The 25,331-nt window shown below is 55.3% G+C and overlaps 1 protein-coding gene across 5 annotated transcripts in view; it reads left to right on the top strand.

Moving 5' to 3' along the window:
- Positions 1 to 24,677, top strand: part of ZFYVE28 (zinc finger FYVE-type containing 28) — a 150,100-nt gene extending 125,423 nt beyond the window's left edge. For all 5 annotated transcript variants that reach the window (XM_055384370.2, XM_055384368.2, XM_055384371.2 and 2 more), the window contains 5 exons: positions 20,046 to 20,200; positions 20,973 to 21,089; positions 22,495 to 22,599; positions 22,859 to 22,962; positions 23,417 to 24,677. In XM_055384370.2, the coding sequence (XP_055240345.2) occupies positions 20,046 to 20,200; positions 20,973 to 21,089; positions 22,495 to 22,599; positions 22,859 to 22,962; positions 23,417 to 23,548 (613 nt within the window). In that variant the 3' untranslated portion in view covers positions 23,549 to 24,677. The remainder of the gene's footprint in view (positions 1 to 20,045; positions 20,201 to 20,972; positions 21,090 to 22,494; positions 22,600 to 22,858; positions 22,963 to 23,416) is intronic.
- The last annotated feature ends 654 nt before the right edge of the window (positions 24,678 to 25,331 follow it).

Raw genomic sequence — 25,331 nt, 5'->3', positions numbered from 1 at the left:
ATCTTCCAGATTGATCTTGCTAAACTCACTTTATTAGTTATGGTTTTTTCAAAGATTTCATCAGTTTTCCTACATAGATGATCTTGTCATCTGAGAAGAAAAGCAATTTTGCTTGTTTTCAATTGTACGTCCTATATGTATTCCTTTTTCTTGTGTTTTTTAACAAGCCAGAACCTCCAGTATAACGTCGAATGAAAACAATGAAACAGGATGATTCTGCCTTATTCCCAAGCATTCAGTATCTACTGTTAAGTGTGAGTTGAGCTGTAGGATTTTCACAGATTACCTTCATCTTCTAAAATAAAAAAGGAGTTCTCTCCTATTCCTAATTTGCTAAGAGGTTTTTTTTTTTGTTTTTTTTTTTTTTTATCAAGAACAGATGTTGGATTTTCTCAAATGCTTTTTCTGCATTCTTTGACGTAATCACATGGTTCTCCTGTTTAGCCTGTTAATGTAGTAAGTCACAATGATTGATGTTCAGATGTTCGGCCAGCCTTGCAGTCCATGAGGTATTAGCCTTTGAATTTACTGTTGGCTCTGATTTGCTAAACTTCAGTAGGATTTTGCATCTGTCTGAGAGGACTGTCAGGCAGCTGTCTTCTTGTCATGCCTTTTTCTGGTGCAGGAGCATGGCTGTCTAGGAGGAGTTGGGGAGTGCCCCACCTCTTCGGGTTTCTGGAAGAGCTTGTGTAGAACTGGCATTATTTCTGCTTGAAATGTGAGACAGACTTCACCAGGGAAGCCATCTGGGCCTCGAGTTTTCTTTGTGGGAAGATTTTTGACTACAAAATCGATGTCTTTCTAGCAGACTGTCTGTTGAATTATCATCTTATTCCGTGAATGGAGTTTCTTTGCTGCAGTGTTGAGTAATCCGTCGACCCTGCTCCATCCTCCTGATGTCCCCTCAGAGGCACTGACTTGTTATCAGGCACTTGATGACCTGATCTGGCCCTCACCACAGCCCTGCCCCTGCAATCGGCTTCCCTTGTCCATGCCAAACCAGGGGACCTGCTTGTGGACCCCTTGTGCCCTCCTATTCCTGTCCCTGTCTGCCCCTCGGCCTAGCGTTGCCCTATGCTGTGGCCTCCCTCCCTGTCCCTTTGGCATGGAGCCACCATCGTTCAGCCTATGGCTGCCTGGACGAAGATGTAGGGAGCTTTGCCAGCTGGGTCTCACTGAGTCCCACAGCTGCCTTCAAGGTGGGCATCTCCATGTCTGTGGCATTCCCGTTCACTTCATGGCTGGGCCATCCCTTCCAACCCAGCTCTCCGGCCTCCTGCAGGACCCATCCCAGGGTTCAGCCTGTGCCTCTCAGGCTCTGCAGCATGGTGTCCTCCCAGCCCCCCATGCTGTGTCCCAGAGCACCTGGATGTGACTGAGGAGCCTGGTTGGGGGACGTGCTGGCTCTAGGCTAAGTGGAAAGGAGGTGGCACTGAGGGCTGGAAGGCAGCAAGGCCTGGGAGGACGTGCTGGAGCCTGGCCCATTGAGACACTCACATCCCTGACTCTCCCTGCAACTCCTGCCCTGCAGCCCGGCCCCTCTGCTCCCCACCCTAGCTCCTTGGCCCAGTGCAGCACCATGGACTGGCTGGTGGCTGTCCAGCCTCAGCCTCCCAGGGCACAGACGCTGGGGCCCACCCAGGCAGGGTTTGTGTCCTCCAACAGCCAGGCGTGTGGGGAGTGGGATGGGCATCAGCAAGTGTGGCGGGCTGCCATTCCGGGGGGGCTCCAGGAGAAGGAGCTGGGCAGGGTGCAGGCCTGTAGTGCTGCCCCTTGAGGTGCGGCTCTCAGTTCCCGCTCTCCTGACCCCGGGACCCCCAGCCCTGTCCCTCAGGACAGGTCTCAGTGAGGCACACAGCAGTGTCTGAGGCGGAGAGACAGGGGACCCAGGGCCACTTCCGGCCCTACTCCCTGCTCCTGGCAGCATCAGGGAGCCCGTCAAGGGGTGGAAGCGGGGGCTTTGGCTGCAGTAGAGCCTGCTTGGTAAGCATTAGCCCCTCCTCGGGGAGCCTGGAAGGGGATGGGGCCTCCCCGTGAGCCCGAGAAGGTGAGAAGGTGCCAGCCTCCTGCTCCCCAGTGGCTCCAGGAAGCATTCTCAAGGAGTCGTTTTCCTCCACCCCATGGGACCAGGAAAATTCCAGGGGGAGCAGCCCCTTCTTGAAAGCCAAGCATCTCCTCCCACCTTCACTGAGCCGAAAGCAAGAGGAAGCGGGTTTCAACCACGGTGATGCTGCAGCCGGAGACCAGGATGCTGTCCTCAGCCGACTTCACCCACCTCTCTGAGACTCGCCAGTTGTGGTGGCTTCTGTTCAGAGAGCTTTTTAAAGCAGCAAAAGCGCCTGCAAGGTGCGAGACGAGAAGGACGACAGGAGCTCCTCCCGCTCGTGTGCCGGGGGCAGGAGCACACGTGCAGGCACTCTTTTCGCTAATCTGCATTTCCTCATTTTTTTAGGGTGCACATGTATTGCTTCCGTAATTACGAAGAAAAACATAAAGGGATAGTTTCCCAGACCATAATAATAGTGGGATCTTTTCAAGAGCTGGGCTGTATCTAGGCCTGGGCCTCACTGTGTCCCCAGAGTCCAGATCTTGGCCAGGCAGGGCTGGGCCAGGAGGGACCAGATTATGGCCCCCACCCCTCCCCACCACTGCTCGGCTTGTGCTTGGACTTAATAGGGGAAGCAAGGGGCCAGATGAGCACCCCAAGGCGATGCCCGGCCCCTGGCCCAGCCCTGGCCTGGCCCCTGCCCCACAGCAGGAGAGGGGTGAGGCCGTCCCAGAGGAGCTGACTTCTTGAAGGACCTGGTGAGCCGTGGACGTCAGCAGCTGCTCTGGGGCCAGGGGGCAGGTGTGGTTGTGTCCTGCTCTGCTGCACCTGCCCCCATGGCCCCCGGCTTTTGGAGACATCTCCTGGGCACCATCAGTGAGCAGCGTTGCATCCTCACGAGAGGACAAAGCTGGAGAGGGCCAACAGACAGGAGTGTCAGGGTAGCTACGGGATCATGGAGGGGTCACCATGACGACTGGCAAAGTGGCCCTTGGGGCCTGCAACCTGCCTGTCTCACCAGGCACATTGTGATCCTCTGAAGGATCACACTTTGGGAGGCCAAGAGTTCGAGACCCTGTTCTGTAGCTGAGGAGACCCCAGCTCCTCGGAGGAGGCAGGCAGGCTTGTGGTCACACACCTTCCAGGTGGCATGGTCCTGGGGACTGCCGGGCCATCCCCATATGGGCTGCTCTCTCTGGGCTCCGGGTTGCCAGCATGGGCGGCCTTGTCCCCTGAGGAGATCTTGCACATGAGTCCCCTGGGGCACAGCCTGGGGGCCTGGTGACTGGGGGGTGGCTCTGACAGGGCCTGCCATCACGCTGCTGGCTGAGGCCTGGCTGTCTGTCAGTTGTTGAGCTGGGCTGGCCTCCGCAAGGACAGCGGCTCCCTGGGCCTGTCCACTGTCTGTCTGTGTCTGTCCTCCCCCTGAGCCTCTGCAGAGCATCCCTGGGGTGAGGAGTGCTGACCACAGCCTGGCTGTCCCCTGTGGGTGATGAGGATCGGGGGCTCAGGGGAACTCAGGTTTGCCGAGTTCTTCTGGACACCACCGTGATGACTGACCAGAGACATCTCCGGGAACTCCTGAGCCCCAAGTCCACAAGTGTCCTGGGGCACGATGCACAGGCCCCCGCAGGCTGTGGTAAGCTGTGTCACCTCTGCCATCTGGGCAGGGAACTTAACCTCCCAGCACCTCAGTTTACTTGTCTGTAAAATGGGAAGGTGAGGCCAGGTGCTGTGGCTCACACCTGTAATCCCATTGCTTTGGGACCCGAGGCAGGAGGATCACCCCAGGGGGCGATGGGGCTGCTGACAGTGTGGGGCTGCACCTGGCTCCATGCCCACCCCCTGCCTGACCCTCCAGAGGGCTGGCCTCTTTGATGACAGCACGTGGCAGGAGGCTGTGGCCCTGAGGTCTGGCCCAGTGGCCTCAGCCTCTGTCACATACCACCCCCCTCACTTTGGGGAGGCTATGCTACAGCCCGTGTTATGCGGCCCAGGGCCACACCCAGGACCTGAGTGCCCACTTACTCCACCCCTGCTGAGGGGCACCCTTGTTCGAAGGAATCTGTGTGGGCAGTATCGTGCTCCTGTTTTATTTTATTAATTTAATTTAATTATTGAGGCAGGGTCTTACTGTCACCCAAGCTGGAGTGCAATGGCATGATCTTGGCTCTCTGTAACCTCTGCCTCCCAGGTTAAAGCAATTCTCATGCCTCAGCCACCAGACTAGCTGGGACCACAGGCGCTTGCCACCCCCACAGCTAACCTTTGTATTTTTAGAAGAGACTAGGTTTTGCCATGTTGGCCAGGCTGGTCTCGAACTCTTGGCCTCAAGTGATCCTCCCACCTTGGCCTCCCAAAGTGTTGGGATTACAGGCATGAGCCACCGTGCCCAGCCTTAGCACTCCTATTTTATTAATTTAATTTAATTTTTGAGGCAGGGTCTCACTCTGCCACCCAGGCTGGAGTGCAGTGGTGCAATCATGGCTCACTGCGGCCTAGGATTCCTGGGCTCAAGTGATCCCCCTGAGTAGCTGGGACCACAGGCATGTGCTGCCATGCCCAGCTATCTTTTTTTTTAATTTTTAGTAGAGACAGGGTCTCACTGTGTTACCCAGGCTGATCTCAAACTCCTGGACTCAAATGATCCTCCTGCCTTGGCCTCCCAAAGTATTGGGATTTAAAGGCGTGAGCCATTGTGCCCAGCCTCACTTTCCCGTTTTACAGACAAGTAAACTAAGGCCCTGGGAGGTTAAGTTCCCTGCCCACATGGCAGAGGTGGTGATGCCCAAGGGCCTTCAGCTCACACTGCCTAACCTGTGACTCCCCAACCCAGCTTGGGGACACCCTCTCCATGGCAGGACCTCCCCTTGGAGCAGCAGCCACGTGCCCAGGTCCCCTCGGGGGTCTCCTCTTATTGCCAGCCCAGAGCCCCTCGGAGGCAGGCGCTGCTGCTCCACTGTGGCCCCAGCACCCAGCCCAGGGCCCGATGCTCCCCCACTGTGTAGCAGGTGCTCACCTGGCCCACCCCCTCACTGCACAGATCAGGACTTGCCCTCATTAGATATGAGGTTCCGTTCTAGTCTCACCTGTTGGTTTTCCTGGGAGCCAGCTCTGGGGCCACAGGGGGGCTTAGGAGATGGAGGCCCTGTACCCAGTGATCATGGCTGGGAGGTGATGCAGGTCCTCGGGCCTTCATGGACTCAGGGCTGGGTAAGGCCATATCTCTGCTCAGGCCAGGCCGCCTCCTCCAGGAAGCCCTCCCTGCTGTATGGTGACTGTGCCTTGCTGTCGTGGGGGTGTTGGGCATCTGACCACAGGCCAGTTGCTTCTGCCTTCCGAGGCCCGCTGCACCTCGATAGGGCCCGGCCAGACAGGAGTGGGGGTGGAGGGAGTGTGAAAAACATAAAGGAATTCGTGTTCCTAACTGAATCCCAAGAGACATCAAGGCAATGCTGCTGAATTAGAGGAGATGGGAAAATAGCTAATTTTCAGAGCATTCACGCATCCATATCCAGTGTCTCCTTATTTTCAGTACTTTGGAACCAAACTGCGGGTCCTACAGTGACTCCCCCTGCCCCCTCAGAGTGCCTCCCTCACCCTGCAGCCCCCACTGCTGACGCACAGCGGTGTCCACATCACAAAAGGCACTGGGAGGGCGGGGGCAGGGAGGGGCTGTCTCCCTTCCAGAGACCTAAAGAGATCCCAAGGGCGCCTGGGACACCCCTTCCTCCCCTTAGCTCCAGACGTCCTGGAAATCTGTGATGTCTGCTGGCCTCTGTACAGGGAACACCAGCCGCAGCCACCTCCACGTCAGTCACCGCAGAGAAAGGAAGATTTGTGGAAGGAATACAGCAAATCAACGCCTCCTCGCAAAGCACTTTCCCTGGATGTTGAAACAGTGACTGCAAACTCAGAGGCCCTTCAGGGGCTTAAGCCAGGATTCGTTCAGCCCATCCTACGGCTGCCGCACGTGAGGCCCGAGGCCCTTGCTGCATCTGCTCTGCACCCACACCGCTGAGAGGATCTCACTTGTCTGACCCGTCAGTGGCTTTCTTACTGTCCCGGTCTGTGGCTCAGGCAGCAAAGCTCTGGGCCACGTAACCTGCCCAGGGTCGCCCAGCAGGTGAGAGATGCTCTTAGGATCAGATGACAAATTCCACCTCTACATGCCTGTCTGGGGCTGCTGTAACAGAACACCCACGAGCTGGGAGGCTTAAAACCATGGGGATTTGCTGGTTTACAGTTCTGGAGGCAGGCATCTGAGATGAGGGCGCTGGTGGGGTGGCACTGCAGCCCAAGGTTCTAGGGGACGATCCTCCTGCCGCTTCCAGCTTCTGGTGGCTCCTGGCACTTCCTTGCCTTGTGGCCAAGTCACTCCAAGCTCTGCCTCCGTCTTCTCTTGGCCCCTCCCTGTGTCTGTCTCTTGTAAGGATATTTATTGGAGTTGGTGCCCATCCAGATAGTCCAGGATGGTTTCATCTCAAGATCCTTAACTTAATTACATCTGCAAACAACCTTTTTCTAAAAAAGGTCACAGTCGCAGATTCACATTTTGGGGGTCACATTCAGCCCACCGTGACGTCTGAATCCTGTGCCTCCAGCCCCTCACCCCTCCCGTCACCCCCCACCCTGTCTTCAGGACACGGCAGAGAGCAGGGGCTGGAGAGTCAGCAGCCGAGGGCTGAGCTCCTTCCCTAATCCCACCTGGCGCAGGTGAACTGGAGACCGCATTTGCTCCACCAAGAGCCCGCGTCTCAGCTTTGCATCAGCTAGCTGGGCTGTGCATAAGCAATGCCGAGTAAGGGTCCTGCAGCATCCATGCGTCAGATGCCTGTCTCAGCACAGCTGGGTTCTGTGCTCAGGGTCTCCCCAGGCTGAAATCCAGGTGCCGTGGACTGCGCTCTCGTCTGGAGCGGCTGACGTTTATTTCATCGCTTCTTGTTGATTGAGAAGAGACTATGAGATGCAGTTGTGGCGGGTGTGGAGCTTAGCACTTGACATCCTTGGAGGCAGCGTCCCCATCCACGCCTGATGCCCCCTCCCACGCCCCCACCCTCACCCCCGTGAAGGGCAGGCCTCGGGGCTGACCTCTGACCTGCTGCCTTTTTGGCATCCTCCCGCTGAGGTCCCTTAGGTCTCATTAGCAGGAAGCAGGGCTGGCCTGGGCACCGGGAGGGAGAAGCTGAGGGGTGGGGACCGTGCAGGCCACGCTGGGAGAGCGAGTGAGCCAGTGCCCGTACAGGGGGCTGTCCTCTCGCTGCTTCTCTGGCCGCTGACCCCATGCTCCCCACGGGGACCGAAGTCCTGCAGCAGCAAATCTCAGGCCACTGTCCCTGCACCCCCTAGAGTGCCTGCATGGAGCAGGTTTGGAGGTGGATGGGGGAGCAGTGACTGGGCCCAGAGTGTCTGGAAGGACCCCTGGACCTGTGCCCACACCCTGAGACCGGAGGAATATGGACATTGGAGGGTGCTCCAAGAGAATGCGCCAAGACCGGGTGACACGTCCAGGAGAGAGGCCTGCAGACCAAGCTAGTGCCTGCCTGTGGGGACCACAGACCCCGGCCAGCTGACCAGGGCGGGGCAGCCCTGAGATCCCGGCTTCAATTTCCCTCCCTCCCCGCTGAGCTGTTTCTGGGATGGGCGCCTGCCCTCCTGGACCGGCCCAGCCCTCCTTTCTGTCCCTCGGTTCTGTCCTTCGTTCTGGCCCGCAGTGGCAGCGGCCCTTGTGAGGATGCCCCGGTCACGGAATAGCATTCGTCTCCTTCTCAGTCCCAGCCTGTGCTCAACCCGGGGGCTGTGGAGCTGCAGTCAGGAGCTGTGGTGAGAAGACCGACTTCCTTGGGAAGGCGAGTCACACAGGAAAACCACGAGAGAGAATGACTTTGCAAGGGGCTGGAGAGGAAAGGAAGCAGGAAGATTCCAGCCTGTTCAGAAGAAATCAGCTTACTTGCTGCTGGAAGTTATTAGGGCTGACACCAGTGCAAAGGCCTGGCAGCCACGTTGGGGTCGGCGCCACGTGTTAGCTCCCCCGGCTGCTGTGACGAAGCACCGCGGCAAGGTGGGTTAAATCACGAGGGCGTCTGTTGTCTTGCAGTTCTGGAGGCCAGAAGTCGAGATCAAGGTGTCAGCAGGGCTGGTTCCTTCTGGGGCCATAAGGGAGAATCTGTCCTGGGCTGCCTTCCAGCCTCGGGGGGCTTGCTGGCCATCTTGGGTGTACCTTGGCTTACAGAAGCATCACTCCAGTCCCCGCCTTCAGTCCACGTGGGGTTCTGCCCACGTGTGGGCCTGCACCCAAATTTTCCCCATGGGTAAGGACACCAGTCAAGTTGGCTTAGGGCCCACCCTACTCCTGTATGACCTTAACTTTAGTTACACCTCAATGACCCTATTTCCAAATAAGGTCACATTTTAAGGTATTGGGGGTTAGGATTTCAACATATGAGCTTGGTGGGGGGCCCCAATTCAACCCCAAACAGCACACTCGCGCCTCCCTGCTAAATTCTTGCCGTACTAGACTCTGAGGGCACCTGCCAAGAAGAGGGGTCTACCTGCTGCTGGTTTCTGCTGTGGCCTGAGCTGAGCTGCTACGACTTTGGCAGACAGTTCCAGAGCCGATTCCTGGAAGGGTGTCTCAGCCCTCCCTGATCCCAGGACTCACAGAGGAAGTCAAAGCCAGGCCTTGTGCATTGCAGCCTCAGCCCCCCGGAGGTCTTTGTGAGGCACCATAAGAGGAGACAAGATGTCCCAGCAGGCTCCAACTCCTCTGGGGAACCAGAGGCTTCCAGGACTGTGGGATTGTCCTGGCCTGGTGGCCAGTGTGACCGGGCAGCAAGGCCTTCACCTCTGACTCCTGGGAGGCTGTGCTCACCCCATCTCGGGCTCCTGCTGCTGAGGTCCTCTCCATCTCATTGGTGAAATCTCCACCAAAATGCTTCCTCTGAAAGCTGGGTCGTCCACCACTGTGCCCCGTCACACTCTCCTCCTCCCCATCATGGTCTTCAAAGCCCCAGGCCAGGCACGGTGGCCTATACCTGTAATCTCAGTACTTTGGGAGGCTGAGGTTGGAGGATCATGTGGGGCCTGGAGCTTGAGGTTACAGTGAGCCGTGGTCACGCCACTGTGCTCCAGCCTGGGCGACACGGCCTTTATCACGGTGGGAAATGGTCTCATTTCTGAACACTCATTTGCAGGCTGGCTGACTCCCTCCACTGCATACACACACGTGAATCAGGTCTTGTGTGGCCACATCCTCCACAGCGAGCCTGAGCTGTCAATTGATGTCAATGAATGTGGATGCGGGGGCTCCAAGAAAGAGAGCACCTGTGCTCTGTTCCTCAAACGCTTTTTCCCTCAAGTGTAGCCTACAGGAATTGCGTTCTGTGGAGCATCCTCTGGGGGCACTGACCAACAGGCCAAGGTCCGAACTGTCCAGCCCTCCCAGTGGGCCTCCGCTTAGCCTCAACCTCTGCCTGGCCTCTCCCAGCATCACCAGGGGGTTCCCTACAGTCTGTCGGCTGCTTCCCACCTCTTGGCTTTCATTCAAGCTGTCCTCATGCTGTGCCTTCCAGGAACCCTCCCTGGCACTCCAGACCTCTCTCCAGCCTGAGTGAGGAGTCTCCCCTCTGACCTCCCACAGCACCACCCTTGATGGTTCCTCCGTTACACTTTCCATGTGTGATAATTAACTGTTCACCTATTGATCTCTGCCATCAAATCATGAGCTCCTTAGGGCTGAACTGTGCAATTCCTGGATCATAGTTGGTGCTTAGTGCGTGTTTGTAGGACAGGTGGATGGGTGGATGGATGGATGGATGGATGGATGGATGGATGGTGGTTAGATGGGTGGGTGGATGGACGGTTGGATGGTTGGATGGATGGATGGATGGATGGACTGATGATTAGATGGATGGGTGGGTGGATGGATGGATGGCAAATGAATGAGTGGATGGGTGGATGGATGGATGGGTGGATGGGTGGATGGATGGGTGGGTGGATGGATGGGTGGATGGATGGGTGGATGGATGGGTGGATGGATGGGTGGATGGACTGATGATTAGATGGATGGATGGGTGGATGGATGGATGGCAAATGAATGAGTGGATGGGTGGATGGATGGGTGGGTGGATGGGTGGATGGATGGGTGGATGGATGGGTGGGTGGATGGATGGGTGGATGGATGGGTGGATGGACTGATGATTAGATGGATGGGTGGGTGGATGGATGGATGGCAAATGAATGAGTGGATGGGTGGATGGATGGGTGGGTGGATGGGTGGATGGACGGTTGGATGGTTGGATGGATGGATGGGTGGATGGACTGATGATTAGATGGATGGGTGGGTGGATGGATGGATGGCAAATGAATGAGTGGATGGGTGGATGGATGGGTGGGTGGATGGGTGGATGGATGGGTGGGTGGATGGGTGGATGGATGGGTGGATGGATGGGTGGATGGACTGATGATTAGATGGATGGATGGGTGGATGGATGGATGGCAAATGAATGAGTGGATGGGTGGATGGATGGGTGGATGGATGGGTGGGTGGATGGATGGGTGGATGGATGGGTGGATGGATGGGTGGATGGATGGGTGGATGGACTGATGATTAGATGGATGGATGGGTGGATGGATGGATGGCAAATGAATGAGTGGATGGGTGGATGGATGGGTGGATGGATGGGTGGGTGGATGGATGGGTGGATGGATGGGTGGATGGATGGGTGGATGGACTGATGATTAGATGGATGGGTGGGTGGATGGATGGATGGCAAATGAATGAGTGGATGGGTGGATGGATGGGTGGATGGATAGGTGGGTGGATGGGTGGATGGATGAGTGGATGGGTGGATGGATGGATAAATGGATGGGTGGGTGGGTGGATGAGTGGAAGATTGGATGGGTAGATGGATTGGTGGGTGGACAGGTGGGTACATGGGTGGATAGATGGATGGATGATTAGTTGGGTGGATGGATAGGTGGATGGATGCATGGATGCATGGATTGGTGGATGGGTAGATGAATGGGTGGGTGGATGGATGGATAGGTACATATATGGATGGGTAAATGGATGAGTGGGTGGGTGGGTGGGTGGGTGGATGGATGGATGGATGGATGACTTTTACAAGAAGCAGCCAGCCCACCATTTGCGTCAAGGCCCAAGGTGGCTCATTAGAATTGGTATGTGGTTGTGCAAATGCCCGAGCTGCTAATTTTCCCACATCTAAGCACAATTAAACCTTGCCTCTGGAGCCTACCAGTCACTCTTGTTGTTCTTTGTTTTTCTTTTTTATTTATTTTTCTTTAGAGATAGAGTCTTGCTATGTTACCCAGGCTAGCCTTGAATTCCTGGGCTCAGGGGATCCTCCTGCCTCAGCCTCCCTGTAGCTGGGACTACAGGCTGTTTTTCTCTTCATTAGCCTTTGCAAATGGTTTCAAGAGTTCAAAAATTAATGTATCTGATGTCATAATGAGAAACATACTGTGATGCTGTTAGTCTTTCCAAAGTTGGCATTCTCTTCTTTCACAGACTCCTAGAGGTTCAAGGTGGCAAAGTCCTGTCTTTCTGTTTGCATACTCACTTGCTAAATTTGCTGCATCAGATTCATTTGGGCTTTGCTATGGTCTTTCTTTTCCACAGTAATTGGAATTAAAATTATAAGTTCAGTAAACTTCCCTCTTCTGCTCTATCCAATTGCTGAATTCAGACATGTTCCATGTTCCCAACATCTCAGAGGCTCCCCTCACCGCTTTTCCCACCCCAGTGATGACATCAGCCATTTATCCTCCCTGTGTGCTGTTCAAGAGGAGCACTTTGGAAACCTGGCCACTGTCCTGTGGCCTAACTGTGACACAGCTGAAGACACAGGCTGGGCAGCCTTTGGTATCGATGTGACTGTTTAGAATTGCACTGCCTTTCTTTACCAGAGAATGACATTTCATAGTAGTTCAAACCGAAGTGGGGCTGTTGCAGGGAGTTTGTGCTGCCTTCTGTAAGAGAGTGGCAGGAAGCAACATTCAGGCAGCCGGTGCGGGAGTGTCTAGCAGCTGCAGAAGGTGGCTGGACTTTTAGACATCCGGGTGAACATGCTGAAGTGATGTTGATCCACTGACTTGAGAATGTCAGTGACAAGGGTTCAGACTCTGTGGTGAGACACAGGAAGCTGTTGGCAGGGCAGGTGCCCTTCACTCTTCTAGCCTCTGCTTCTCATGGCTCACTGTCTTTCTGTGACTTGAGCTGTGGCTGCATCTCACCCGTACTGTTCCCTTCCTCACCACAGGGATGGACCCGCTGGGCACCAGCTCACTTCTCGGCTCTGTATTGTTAATGTGTGTGGCTCCCCCCACTAGACTTGGCTTTTGGGGGACACATAGTGTCTGATCTACCCCTGAGGTCCTCCTCATGGCCCTACCCTGTCTGTTCAGCAACTGGCCACAGGGGATCAACACCCTTCCAAAGGCAGTGTTCCTGGGCCACTGGTATCCAAACAGTGCCCCCTGCTGTGGTTTGAATGTGTGCCCCAAAGTTCATGTGTTGGTAACTTAATCCCCACTGCAACAGCGTTGAGAGGTGGGACCTTTAAGAGGTGATGAGGTCATGAAGGCTTTGCCCTCCTGAGCGGATTGATGTTATTGCAAGAGTGGGTTTGTTATTGCTGCAGTGGGGTCCTTATAAAGGGTGAGCATGGCCCCCTTCCCCTCTCTCTTGCCCATGCGATGCCTTCCTCCATGTGGTGACATAGCAAGAAGGCCCTCGTCAGATGGGGCCCCTCCACCTTGGGCTTCCCAGCCTCCAGACTGTGAGCCAAAAACATGTCTGTTCATTATAAATTACCTAGACTATGGTACTCTGTTATAGCAGCAGGAAGCAAAGGAAGACACCTGTCCACATGGCCCCAGGAATGGCTGACCCAGAAGGACCCAGGCTCATGCTCTCGGTGAAATCCTGGGTTCTACCTCCCCACTCTGCTCTCTTGTTCCCTTTGGCCCTTCCAAGCCCAGCCGGTTCCCTTGGGCAGTACCTCATTGGTTTTTCTGCCTGTGACATCTCTGTATGGGGCCCCTTGGCTCTCTCTGTCCACCCATTCCCCCTCCCACGCCACCAGAGCTTCCAGTCGACCAGAGCAGGGAGGCAGGAGAGGGCCTTTCCTGTGGCAAGTGAAGGGTGTCTGGGGTTGAGATGGCCATCAGCGATCTGACCCACCCGTGGGCAATCGGCCAGCCTTGGCCTGGCCTCGGTCTCAACCTGCTGGTAGAAGCCATTGTTCTTATGCCACACTCAATGCTCTATTGAACGTCAGGGCCCTTCCCCTGATTTCTCATCTCCAGGGGTGCTTCAGTAGCAGGACGCTTGTCCAGACAGCCTTCCCAGCTTCAGGGTGTTGGTCCAAGGGGCTGGAGCTGTGGGGCTGAATACTTCCCACGGGCTTCTCCTTTCACAGGGAAACAAGTTCCTTGCCACAGGCAGGGCCCGAGGGTGCCATCTGCTGCCAGCAGGCACTTTCCTTTCTTCTTGAAATGGCATCTCTTCTGATCACAAAAGCAATACTTGATCTGAGATGAGACTTTAGAAAATGATAATTTACCTGTAATCTTACTACTCAAGTAAGTGTAAGATTAATGCCTTACCTTGAGTATCTTCCCCAGTGTGTCATTTATGTACATATGACATCTCTAATTTTTATTTTTATTATTTTATTTATTTTAAGAGACAGGGTCTTGCTCGTTGCCCAGGCTGGAGTGGAGTGCAGTGGTGTGATCGCAGCTCACTGTACCCTTGAACTCCTGGGCTCAAGCGATCCTCCCACCTCAGCTTCCAGAGTAGCTGGGACTACAGGTGCACACCATCATGCCTGGCTAATTTTTGTATTTTTTGTAGAGACAGACGTCTTGTCATGTTGCCCAGACTGGTCTTGAACTCCTGGCTTCAAGTGATCCTCCCGCCTCAGCCTCCCAGTAATTGTTGGGATCACAGGCATGAGCCACTACACTTGGCCTCTAATTTTTTAAATGCTACATTTTTCATTTCATATTTTAACATTTCCAGTGGACTATCCTTCTGCAGATTGTTTCACCATAGGGATATGACCTAATGTATTGAGTCAACCCACTGTTGATGGACATTTAGCTTATAAGCTATTTCTTGCATATGAGTTTGCTGGGCGATTACAAGAAAAACATTCTCTTCTGTTGTTTGTGAGATGTACAGCTCAGTAATTTGTGGTACATCCATGAGGCTGTACAGCCGATATCACTGTCTAATTCAAAACATTTTCATCACCCCATAAAGAAAACCCCTCCCCATCAGCAGTCACCATGTTCCCCTCCCCCTTCATCTGTTACGACCACAGTTCTGCTTTCTGCCCCGATGGGTTTCGCCTGTTCTAGACATTTCATGTGAATGGAATCAATCATACAGTATATGATTTTTTTTTTTGAAGGAGTCTCGCTCTGTCGCCCAGGCTGGAGTGCAGTGGCGTGATCTCGGCTCACTGTAAGCTCCGCCTCCTGGGTTCACGCCATTCTTCTGCCTCAGCCTCCTGAGTAGCTGGGACTACAGGCGCCCGCCACCACGCCTGGCTAATTTTTTTTGTATTTTTAGTAGAGACAGGGTTTCATCGTGTTAGCCAGGATGGTCTCGATCTCCTGACCTCGTGATCCGCCTACCTTGGCCTCCCAAAGTGCTGAGATTACAGGCGTGAGCCACTGCACCCGGCCAGTTTGTGATCTTTTGTGACTGGCTTCTTTCACTCAGCACGATGGGTGTGTTTTTGTTTTTGTTTTTTTAGATGGAGTCTCGCTCTGTCTTCAGGCTAGAGTGCAATGGCACGATCTTGGCTCACTGCAACTTCCGCCTCCTGGGTTCAAGCAGTTCTCCTGCTCAGCCTCCCGGGTAGCTAGGATTGCAGGCATGCACCACCACACCCAGCTAATTTTTGTATTTTCAGTGGAGACGGGGTTTCACCAAGATGGCCAGGCTGGTCTCGAACTCCTGATGTCAAGTGATCCGCCCGCCTCGGCCTCCCACAGGGCTGGGATGACAATATGATGTGTTCAATGTTCATCCACACAGTAGCGTGTGTAAGTGCTGCATTCCTTTCTGTGGCTGACAACTTATTCCATTATATAGATAGACATTTTGTCTATCCATTCAACTGTTTTCCAAAGTGTCTGTGCCATTTTATTTTTCCATAAGGAAGAGAGGAGGATTCCAGTTCCTTCACATCCTCACCTTCCTCACCACAACTTCATATTTTCTGGGTTTTTTTTTTTTGAGCGGGGGGGGGGGGGGGGGAACATTCTAATCGTCCTAATAGATAAAATGGTATTTAATTGTAATTTTTTTGGCATTTCCTGACTGACAGTGATGTCGGGCATCTGTTCATGTGTTTATTAGCCATTTGTGTATTTTCTTTGGAAAAATGTCTATTCAAATCCGTTTTCCATTTGTTCAGTAGTGTTTTTTTTTTTGGTCTTTTTGTTGTTGGATTGTAAAAATTCTTTCTATATCGCAGATACTATGTCCTTATCAGACACATGATTTGCAAAAATTATTCTGTGGGTTTTCTCTTCACTTTCTTGGTGGTGTCCTATGAAGCAGAAAGTCTTCAGTTTGATGAAGTCCAGTTATCTGTTTTCTCTTCTGTCGCCCACGCTTTAGGTGTCATGTCTAGGAAACTGTGGCCTAGCCTAACGCCACAAAGATTTACTCCAATGTTTTCTTTTAAGAATTTTAAGCCTGGGCGCCATGGCTCACGCCTGTAATCCCAGCACTTTGGGAGGCTGAGGTGGGTGGATCACTCGAGCCCAGGAGTTCAAGACCAGCCTGGGCAACATGGTGAAACCCTGTCTCCGCTAAAAATGCAAAAATTAGCCAGGCAGTATGGTGCACGCCTGTGGTCCCAGCTACTCGGGAGGCTGAGATGGGAGGCTCACTTGAGCCCAGGGAAGTCAAAGCTGCAGTAAGCCATGTGAGACACCAGCTCAAAAAAAAAAAAAAAAAAAGAGAGAATCTTAGAGTTGTAGCTCTGACATCTAGATATATGATTCATTTCGAGTGAATTTTTGTATGTGGTATAAGGTCAGAGTTCAGCTTCATCCTTTTGCATGTGTGTCTCCGGTTTTCTGGCAGCATTTGTTGAAAAGACTATTCTTTCCTGGTTGGTCTTGGCACCCTTGCTGAGAATCCACTGCCCATAAGCATATGGGTTTCTTTGTGGACTCTCGGTCTCATTGGTCTGTATGTCGGTCCTATGCTGCTGCTGCACAGTCTTGATTCCTGCTCTTTCATGCCACATTGCAAATCACAAGTGTGAGTCCTCCAACTTGTTTTGTTTCTTTTGGCTATTCTGGGTCCCTCGAGTCACTCCCATATTAATTTTAGGATCATATTGTCAATTTTTGCAAGAAAAAAAGGCAGTTGGCACTTTCGTATGGATTGCATTGAATCTGTAGATCGATTTGGGGAGTCATGCCGTCTCAACAATATTGTCTTCTGACCTGTGAACACGAGATGTCTTCCCATTTATGTAGGTCTTCTAATATTTTTCAACAATGTTTTGTTGTTTTCAGTGTGTGATTCTTGTACTTCTTTTGTTAAATTTATTCTAAGTATTTTAATCTTTTTTATGCTATTGTAAAGGGCTAAGGATTGTTTTCTTCATTTCACTTTCAGTTTATTGCTACCATATCTAAACACAAGTGATCTTTTTTTTAATTTTTATTTTATGTATTTATATTTTTTTGAGATGGTGTCTCACTGTGTCACCCAGGCTGGAGTGCGGTGGCACGATCTCAGCTCACTGCAACCCCCGCCTCCCGGGTTCAAGCAATTCTCCTACCTCAGCCTCCGGAGTAGCTGGGACTACGGGCACATGCCACCACGCCCAGCTAATTTTTTGTATTTTATTAGAGACGGGGTTTCACCGTGTTGCCCAGGCTGGTCTCGAATTCCTGAACTCAGGCAGTCCGCCCGCCTCGGCCTCCCAAAGCGCTAGGATTACAGGCGTGAGCCACCATGCCCGGCGTGATCTTTAAAAAAAAGCCTTTATTGATATGTAACATACATACCACAAAATTCACCTTTCTAAATCACACAGTTCAGTGGTTTTGGGCAATAACACCCCCGAGCCTTCTGCGTCAGGCGCCATGCCAATCTGGCCTTCTGCCATGTACTTGCCGCCTCCGTTCCCTTGCCTCTGCTCTCTCCCTGCCCTAATTCTTTTTTTTCATATTTTTAATTTTTGTAAAATATATGTAGCATAAAGTTTACTATTTAGCCCTTCCAAAGCGCACAGTTTCATGGCATTGAACACACTCAGTGCTGTGCAACCGTCACCATCATCTCCGCAACGTCCTCATCTTCCCAAACTGAAACTGTTTCCCCATCACTCACTCCCCCCGACTCCCCGACCTCTGCCCACCCTGGCGCCCACCGTTCTACCTTCCATCTGTATGAACTTGACGGCTCTCAGGACCTCGTGTCAGAGACTCAAGCAGGACGCATCCTTTGGTAGCTGGGTTATTTCACTCAGCATGATCTTGCCAACATTGATCCGTGCTGTAGCCTAGATCCGAATTTCCTTCCTTTTTAAGGCTGAATAATATTCTGTTGTATGGATGGACCACATTTGGTTTATCCACGCCTCTGCCAACAGACACCTGAGTTGCTGCCGTCTCTTGGCCGCTATGAACGTGGGCGTGCAAGTATCTGTCCGAGTCCCAAATTTCAGTTCCTTTGGGTAAGGCTCTGATGAGGCTGGGGGTACTGAGTGGAAGCTGACATCCCAGACAGTGAAGGCCCCTCCCTTATTCAGCTCCCAGGGCAGAGGGCAGCAAGGCCCACACCCCCAAGCTGAAGGTAGGGGCTTCATCTGTGGAACCCTGACCACCTGGGAAGGGAGAGCCACGGAGCATTGTTGGGGTCCCAGCAGAGGATCCCGTCCCATGGGCCCAGGCCCCCTAAGCCTCCTACCGTGCTCCCACGTTCCGGTAAATATTCAGCTTGTTAGCACATTGCCATGAGGGAGGGGGCCCCGTGCAGCTCCAGGGACGCTTCCAGCCTCCTCCCCCGCTCTGCCGCAGCCCGCTGCCCTGAATTCTCACGTGCGTCACGCCTCTGTGCTTCTGCAGGGTTTACGTCACGAGGCTGTGTCCCTAAATTAGATACCAGGCAGTTGTGCGTGTTTCCCACGGTCTGTGAAAAGACTCACGCCATGTGGGATTCGTGCGCGTTGGCGGGGCTGTGGCTGGCTCGCCTCTGCCTCCGTGGCCTCTGCCGGTGGGTGATTAGATCACGGTGGGTCTTCCATTCCATTGCTGGCGGACTTGGGATCCTGCCCAGCGTTTCACTGGAACCCCCAGCACCGCGTCTAAGACCCTGCATCTCTGCAGACAGACGCAGATGCGCGTTTCCAGTGTATGCCGGCAACAGAGGCCACCGGGCTCCGGAGTGTAGACAGCCTTGGCTTTACTGAAATGGTGCGAACATTTTTTCCGAAGTGGTTGCACCAGCTGACACTCCCACCAGCAAGGTGAAGGCTCCTGTTGTTGCACCCACACTGTTCTTATTTTTGCACAGGTCGCCGAGGATCCCCGAACATTTGGGGCAAGGCTCGGCATGAGACACGGCCAAATAAATGAGCCAAGCCCTCCAAAAGAGGCCGTGCAGGATGCCAATGGCAACCGAAAAAATTATCACGAATATTTCTAGGTAGAGAAAAGATTTTGCATCCATGAAACGACAGTAACAGCAGTAAATTTAAAACTTGATAGCAGAAATTTAAAAGTCAAGAGTAAAATTAGAAGAACGAGTTGGGGGAAATTTCCCAGAAAATGGGACAACAAGATAGGAGACAAATTAGTTTAAAATGAGAGGGCCAGTGGGTGCACCCCTAGAGTTGGGCGACGTGAACCTCCGGAGTTAGCACAGGCCCAGCTGTGAACGATTTATAGGGTCACCATGGAACCCCTGAATAGCAAATCTGATGAAAGCTGAGGATGCAGCTGCTGGGAAGATGGAGACCCCATGCACGGAGGGTCCCTCAGCCTCCAAGGGCGTCCATGGACAGAGCCTGAGGTCTGGAAGTCAGAACTGATGCCCAGGGAGGCCAGCGAGGCCTGTGGGGTCTTGTGCAGAGGCCCCTGGAGGTCCCAGGACCTGTTCTGACTCCAGGCAGGGAAGTGTAGGTGGGGGCGGGGGATCCTGTATTCGTTTCTTGAGGCTGCTGTCACCACAAACTGGCCTAAGCCCTAGAAACTGTCTCGCAGTTGGAGGCCCGAAGTGCAAACTCTGGCAGAGCCTCACTCCATCTGCAGGCTCCAGGGCAGGCTCCTCCCGCCTCTCCCAGCTTCTGGGGACTCCAGGTGTTCCTGGGGTTGGGGCCGCGTCTCCGGTCTCAGCCTCCGTGGTCACATGGGCTCTCCTGCCCTCTGTGTCTGTGTCCTCTTCTGTCTCTTATAAGGACTCTTGTCTTTGGACTTATGACCCGTCGGATCATTCAGGACAATCTCTTCATCTCCAGATGCTTCACTTAATTGCTCTTGCTGAGACCCCTTTTCCAAATGAGGTCACGTTCACAGGCTTCAGGGGCTAGGGTGGGGAGAGATATTTGTGGGGGCTGCCTGACACTCAGGCCATTAGAAATGGTGTAAAAGGTGAGTTGACGCTTCCATAGGGGCCGTCGGTCGATATTAAGCCAGGAGTGCAGCCTCAGTGGGTGAGTCGCCACTAGCTGTCAATTCCAGGAGGCCCGGCAGAAATCAAAGGCCCGGGACTGGCTCAGAGCCCTGTTGTACCACCTGGCATATGTGGTGAGCGTGTCACAGTGAGGACATTTTAGGTGAAGTTACAGGAAAGTTGTGTATCTGGGCAACAGATACACGCCTGTGGGGTGGGCGTCTGCGAGGACACAGACTTTTGTCTTGACCAGTGACCTTCGGGCTCCACGGCCCCTTATCATGCCCCACCCCACACGCCGGTATCTCCTTCTCCATGCAGCACCTCCACAGCTGGGTCCTGCTCCTCAGACAAGATGGGGCCAGAGGCGGCCCCAGCAGCCACGCATGCTGCCCCACAGGCCACAAGAGAGAAGATCCGGTCCAGGTTCCACGGCAGCCACGACCTCATCCACCGCCTGTTCGTCTGCATTTCAGGTGTCATGTCAGGGCCTGGGACCGGTGCATGGCTTGAGGACACACGGGCTGCGCTTTAGGGGAGGTCAGGCGGGGCATGTACAACCTCCCCCTCACTTTCCTGTAAACAGCAGCGCACTCTGCCCCTAAGGAGCCAGCACTCCTGTTCATGGAGAAGGCTGGACTGACCCCACACAGGCAGGAGGAGGAGGGGAGCTGCGGGTGAGGGTGGGAGGCGTTTTCCTCCAGGGAGTGGCGGCGGGGGCAGTGGGGTGGGGGCAGAAGAGCCAGGTGCTAGGCACCACCTCTGGGCAGGGTCCACCCTGGGCTCCCAGCCACATAGGCTGCTGGGGGGCTGTGTCTGCGAGGGGTGGACATGCTTTGCAGGTAGACACATCTGGATGCCTGAGTGGCTGTGACAGCCACAAGCACTGGCCTGGGGGTGGGCACAGTGCAGGGGCTCTGTAAGTGTCCCTCAGCGCGTAGCCTGGCCAGCTTAGTGGTGATGGCTGTGACCTGTGCATAAAAGGCGTGAATGTCAGCGGCAAACCGACTGTGGCGGGGCTGTCTGTCTGGTCCTCTCCCTTCCCCTTATCTCTCTCGACTCCCGAGTTTTTATTCTTGCAAGGGAATCCTCCTCCAAGGGGGTGGGCCTCCTCCCTCCCTGACTGATCTGAGAACACGCTGGCCTGGGCTGTGAGCTCTGGCTGGGTCTGCCCAGCCCGCAGCACCGACCTCCGCAGTTCCTTCCATCCGTCCTTCTGTCGCTGTTACTGTGGTCTTCCTTCCTCAGGTGTGGCTGACCAGCTGCAGACGAACTATGCCAGTGACCTGAGAAGTATTCTTAAAACACTGTTTGAGGTCATGGCCACCAAGCCTGAAACAGATGACAAGGAAAAGTTAAGGAAGGGTGAGTGCCCACTCAGGACGGGCTCTGAGGCCTGCGCTGGTGGCCGTGTCCCTGCCCACAGGGAGGGGTGCTCAGAAATCCACACCTTCTGGCCCTGGGGAGATAGGGTCCCGACCAAGCAATCATCGACCCCAGGATCCCCTGACCTCCGCACTCCAAATGTGCCAGGCTGCCCTTCCTGCTGGGGAGCCAAGGGGCCCAGCAGCAGGCCCAGGAAGTGCCCAGATGGGCTGCCCGCCCAGGAAGTCACTCCACCCCTGCAAACGAGCAGATGGGCCAGGGCCCCTGGCTCGTGCCCACAGCCCCGGCTTCTGTCCCCTGCATGCACAGCAGCAAGGTGACTGCACCTCTGGGTCTGATGGAGGCTGGGAGAACCCAAACCCTCCCTCTTAAGGATGAGACTCGGCCGTGGTGCTGCGTCACTTCTACCGAGAGCTGCCCCTCAGAGCAGCCCGAGGCTGCCCGCCCCGAACCCACCTCTCTATGGGGGTGGAAAGGAGTCCACTGCTGCCCATGAGCTGCTGAGGTGTCACACATGCTTGACACAGCAGAAGCACACAGGCATGCTCTCACAGCCATAGTCACACACAGACACGTGCACACACACGTGCACACACACGTGCACACATGTACTCATGCATACCCACACCTACACACATGCACACATGTGCACATACGCTCCCACTCACACGTGCGCACACGTTATGTGGGAGGGAGAAGGCAGGGACTGGTTAGGCACCGGGAGTCTGGCCCTCGGTCCCTGTGGGATCCAGGGCGGGAAAGGGGACTAAGCCCCTACTCGCCACCCTTGGTGCTCTGGTGCTGAGCTGAGGCACTTGTTCCAGCAGAGCCATCCCTCACCACAGAGGCTTCTGCTCATGGGGTGTCCGGGCACATGGGCCAGCCCGCCTGGTCCTGGAGCCCTGGCCCAGCAGGGCATACCCTTGCCAGCAGGGAGGAGCCCATGTGCCGACCCAGCTCTGCCCTGCCGAATCCACACCACCAGGCTGCATTCTACCAGGGAGGTTGGCAGGACTGCCTTCTGGAAATCATGATTCAGAGACGGCAGGTGACATGGCCCTGTTCTGCGCACAGAGGTTGTGAGCTGCAGTCCTGGCCACACACGTGCCATGCAGGGGCCCCAGGGCTGGATGCCCCTGTCAGGGGGAGCAGCCACAGGCTTCTGGGCCCCCATGTTGTGCAAAGGAGAGGCCCCTGCTCAGGAAGACCCCCAGCCAGGATCAGCGCCCAACCTGCTGTGGTGCCACCTGCCATGAGACTGCCAGTGGGCTTGGGGAGCTGACCCACTGCTGGAAGCCCCCAGCTGTGCCCAGCAAGTGCAGGTGACCCTGCATCGATTGCCCGCCTCCCTCACCATACCCCGACGGCCCCCCTTCTCCACCAGTCACTCAGACTCTGCGGAGTGCGGCCTTGGAGGACTGTGCACTGTGCCAGGAGACCCTGTCATCCTCTGAACTGGCAGCCAAGACCCGCGATGGGGACTTTGAAGGTGTGTAGGAGGCTCTGGGTCAGGACACTGCACTAGACACCAGTGGGGGCTGTGGGAGCCACAGGAGCCTTCCTCCTGGGGGAGGGGCTGCAGGCCACCCTGTCCAGGCATGTGGGAGCTGGGAGACCGCCCCCGGGAGGCTGGCTGGAGGCCAGGCGGCTTGGCAGTCTGGAAAGGAGGGCCCAGGGTAGGTTGAGGGTCCCGGCCCAGCCCACCTGCCCCTGCCGTTGCTGATGTGACGCTGCTGTTGTTGTGACAGACCCCCCGGAGTGGGTGCCAGACGAGGCCTGTGGCTTCTGCACGGCGTGCAAAGCACCCTTCACCGTCATCCGCCGGAAGCACCACTGCCGCAGCTGTGGGAAGGTGGGTGAGACCCCATGCACGGAGGGTCCCTCAGCATCCAAGGGCGTCCACGGACAGAGCCTGAGGTCTGGAAGTCAGAACCAGTGCCCAAGGAGGCCAGCGAGGCCCGTGGGGTCTTGTGCAGAGTCCCCTGGAGGTCCCGGGCCCTGTTCTGACTCCAGGCATTTGACCACGGGAACCTGGATGGTGCCCATGTCCAGTCCCGGCTGCTGCAGAGCCAGCCACAGAGAGGGGACAGCGAGTGTGAACAGGAGCCTGCAGCAGCCTTGGTGCAGGACGTGGACCCCTCATAGAGTCCAGCCTCCTGAAGGTCACAACCCCTGGCACCTGGGGCTGGGCAGTCCCCACCCACCAATGCGGCCTGAGCTGGGTGGGTAGGTGTGTGGGAGGGCGAGGAGCCAGGGTGGGTGGGGCTGGCCTGCCGCAGACCCTCACTGCCCCAACCCCATTCCAGATCTTCTGCTCGCGCTGCTCCTCGCACTCAGCACCGCTGCCCCGCTACGGGCAGGTGAAGCCGGTCCGAGTGTGCACCCACTGCTACATGTTCCACGTCACGCCCTTCTACAGCGACAAGGCCGGCCTGTGACGTGGTGCCAGGGGCAGCCCCAACCCACCTGGGCTAGGAACCCCCAGGAAGGTGGGGCCACGCTGCAGGCAGGTCTCACTGCGTCTCATGAGGCCGCTGCCGCTGCTGCAGGGGCACCCAGACCTCCGGAGCATCCAGAGCCTCTGTCCTGCCCACCCTAGCCTCCCTGCAGGGACCCCGGGCCGGCTGCAGGGGCCAACAAGAGGTCAGCTTTGCCCAGCAGGGGACCCGGAGGAGCCTGGTGGCTGCCTCAGGGCAGGGTGCCTGGCGGAGAAGGGCTGGGCCCTCCCACTGGTCCCTCGGAGATCTGCTGGGGCTATGGGAATCGGGGCGGGTGATGGAGGTGTACAAGAGCGGGGTCACTCTGCCGCCTCTGCTGTTGCGGTGAATCTGGAAGCCGGAGCAAGGGCCACTCCACAGGCTCTGTGGCACAGCAGGGCTCCCTATGTGCCTCCCAAACCTCAAATGCAGGCTACCCATTCTCCCCATCAGCTGCCCACCTCGTTCCCCAGCCCTCACCCCTCACCCCTCACCATCCTTCCTCAGGACTTGGCTAAACAACATGCATCTCATTTCTTCTTGGAGTGGGGAGATGCGGGAAGCTGACCCAGTGGTCCTCTAGGCAGGCAGGGTGCTCCTGGTGTCTGCCCACCACTGTCCCCCTGCTGATGGCGTGGGGGTCCGACCAGGCACTGACATCGCAGGCAGAGGTTGCTCGGGGCCTTGGGTCGGGTTTACCAATCAGCCAGGACGCCCGGGGTCACCAGCTCAGCCACCACTTCCCCTTCCCTCTGCACCCTCTGGAACCCTGGCCCAATTCCTCAGACCCCAGAGTGGCCTGGGACCCAAGCTGCTGCAGCTGAGTGGCCCCAGCGGACACCTCCTCAGGCTTAAATCTCAGGCTTCACATTGCAATGATGATTGCAGTTTTATTTTTGGAGATGACACACCTACTGCTTCTTTTCTAGGATAAATCTAATTACTGTTTACTGGTGGAGTACATATGCATAGAAACGGCTTCTGTCGAGGGGAGAGTATATAATGGAGGAAATATTATGTATTGAGATTATATTTATTTTCTAAATGCTGTAATTTGAAGCCATTTCCATAAATCTATTTAAGGATTGCAGACGCTCTCCTTTCTTCCATGAACGCGGATCTTTTTTCTCTGTCTGGAAAGCGATGGTGTTGGTGCTAACATGCATTCTCCTCTAAGAAGCTGGAGGCTCCTGGACTCTTGGGACGATTGAAGGGCGGGACTTGGCTCCCACCAGCCCTCAGGAGCAGTGGCCACCCCCTGCTTCCTGCAAGCTCCTTCCCACCTTCCAGGGCTCTGCCCCTGTGATGCCCGTCCCCCCATGCCCATCTACCTGCCCAGCTCCTCTTCTCACAGGCATCTTCAGCTCTGGCCTGTGGGGGGCAGGGTTAGTGCTCATAGCCACCCCAACTTGGGGCCTGCCCTGCCTGGTGGCCCTGGTCGTAGGGCTGTGCTAATCACGCCTGGAGCGGCTGCCTTCTGGAGTGTCCTGGAGAGAACTCGGGAGGGCGGCCGCAGCCCAGGTTCCCTCGACGATGGGCCTGTGCCCACGGGACTCGGGTACCCTGCCCTTTGGAGATGGGCACTGGTGGGTAGGCAGATACTGGGCTTGCTTTCTTTCTGGCAAGGGAGAAAGTGTTTTGGAATGTGGGGCCCTGTCTGAGCAGGGCTGAGTTATTCGGGAGCAGAGGAGAAGGGACATCCGGGGGACTCTGAGATGGCCTGCCTGCCCCCACGCCCACCCCA

Source organism: Gorilla gorilla, chromosome 3 (genome assembly GCF_029281585.2).
Source record: "Gorilla gorilla gorilla isolate KB3781 chromosome 3, NHGRI_mGorGor1-v2.1_pri, whole genome shotgun sequence".
NCBI classification, from domain to species: domain Eukaryota; kingdom Metazoa; phylum Chordata; class Mammalia; order Primates; family Hominidae; genus Gorilla; species Gorilla gorilla.
This window is presented reverse-complemented; position numbering and strand designations above follow the sequence as displayed.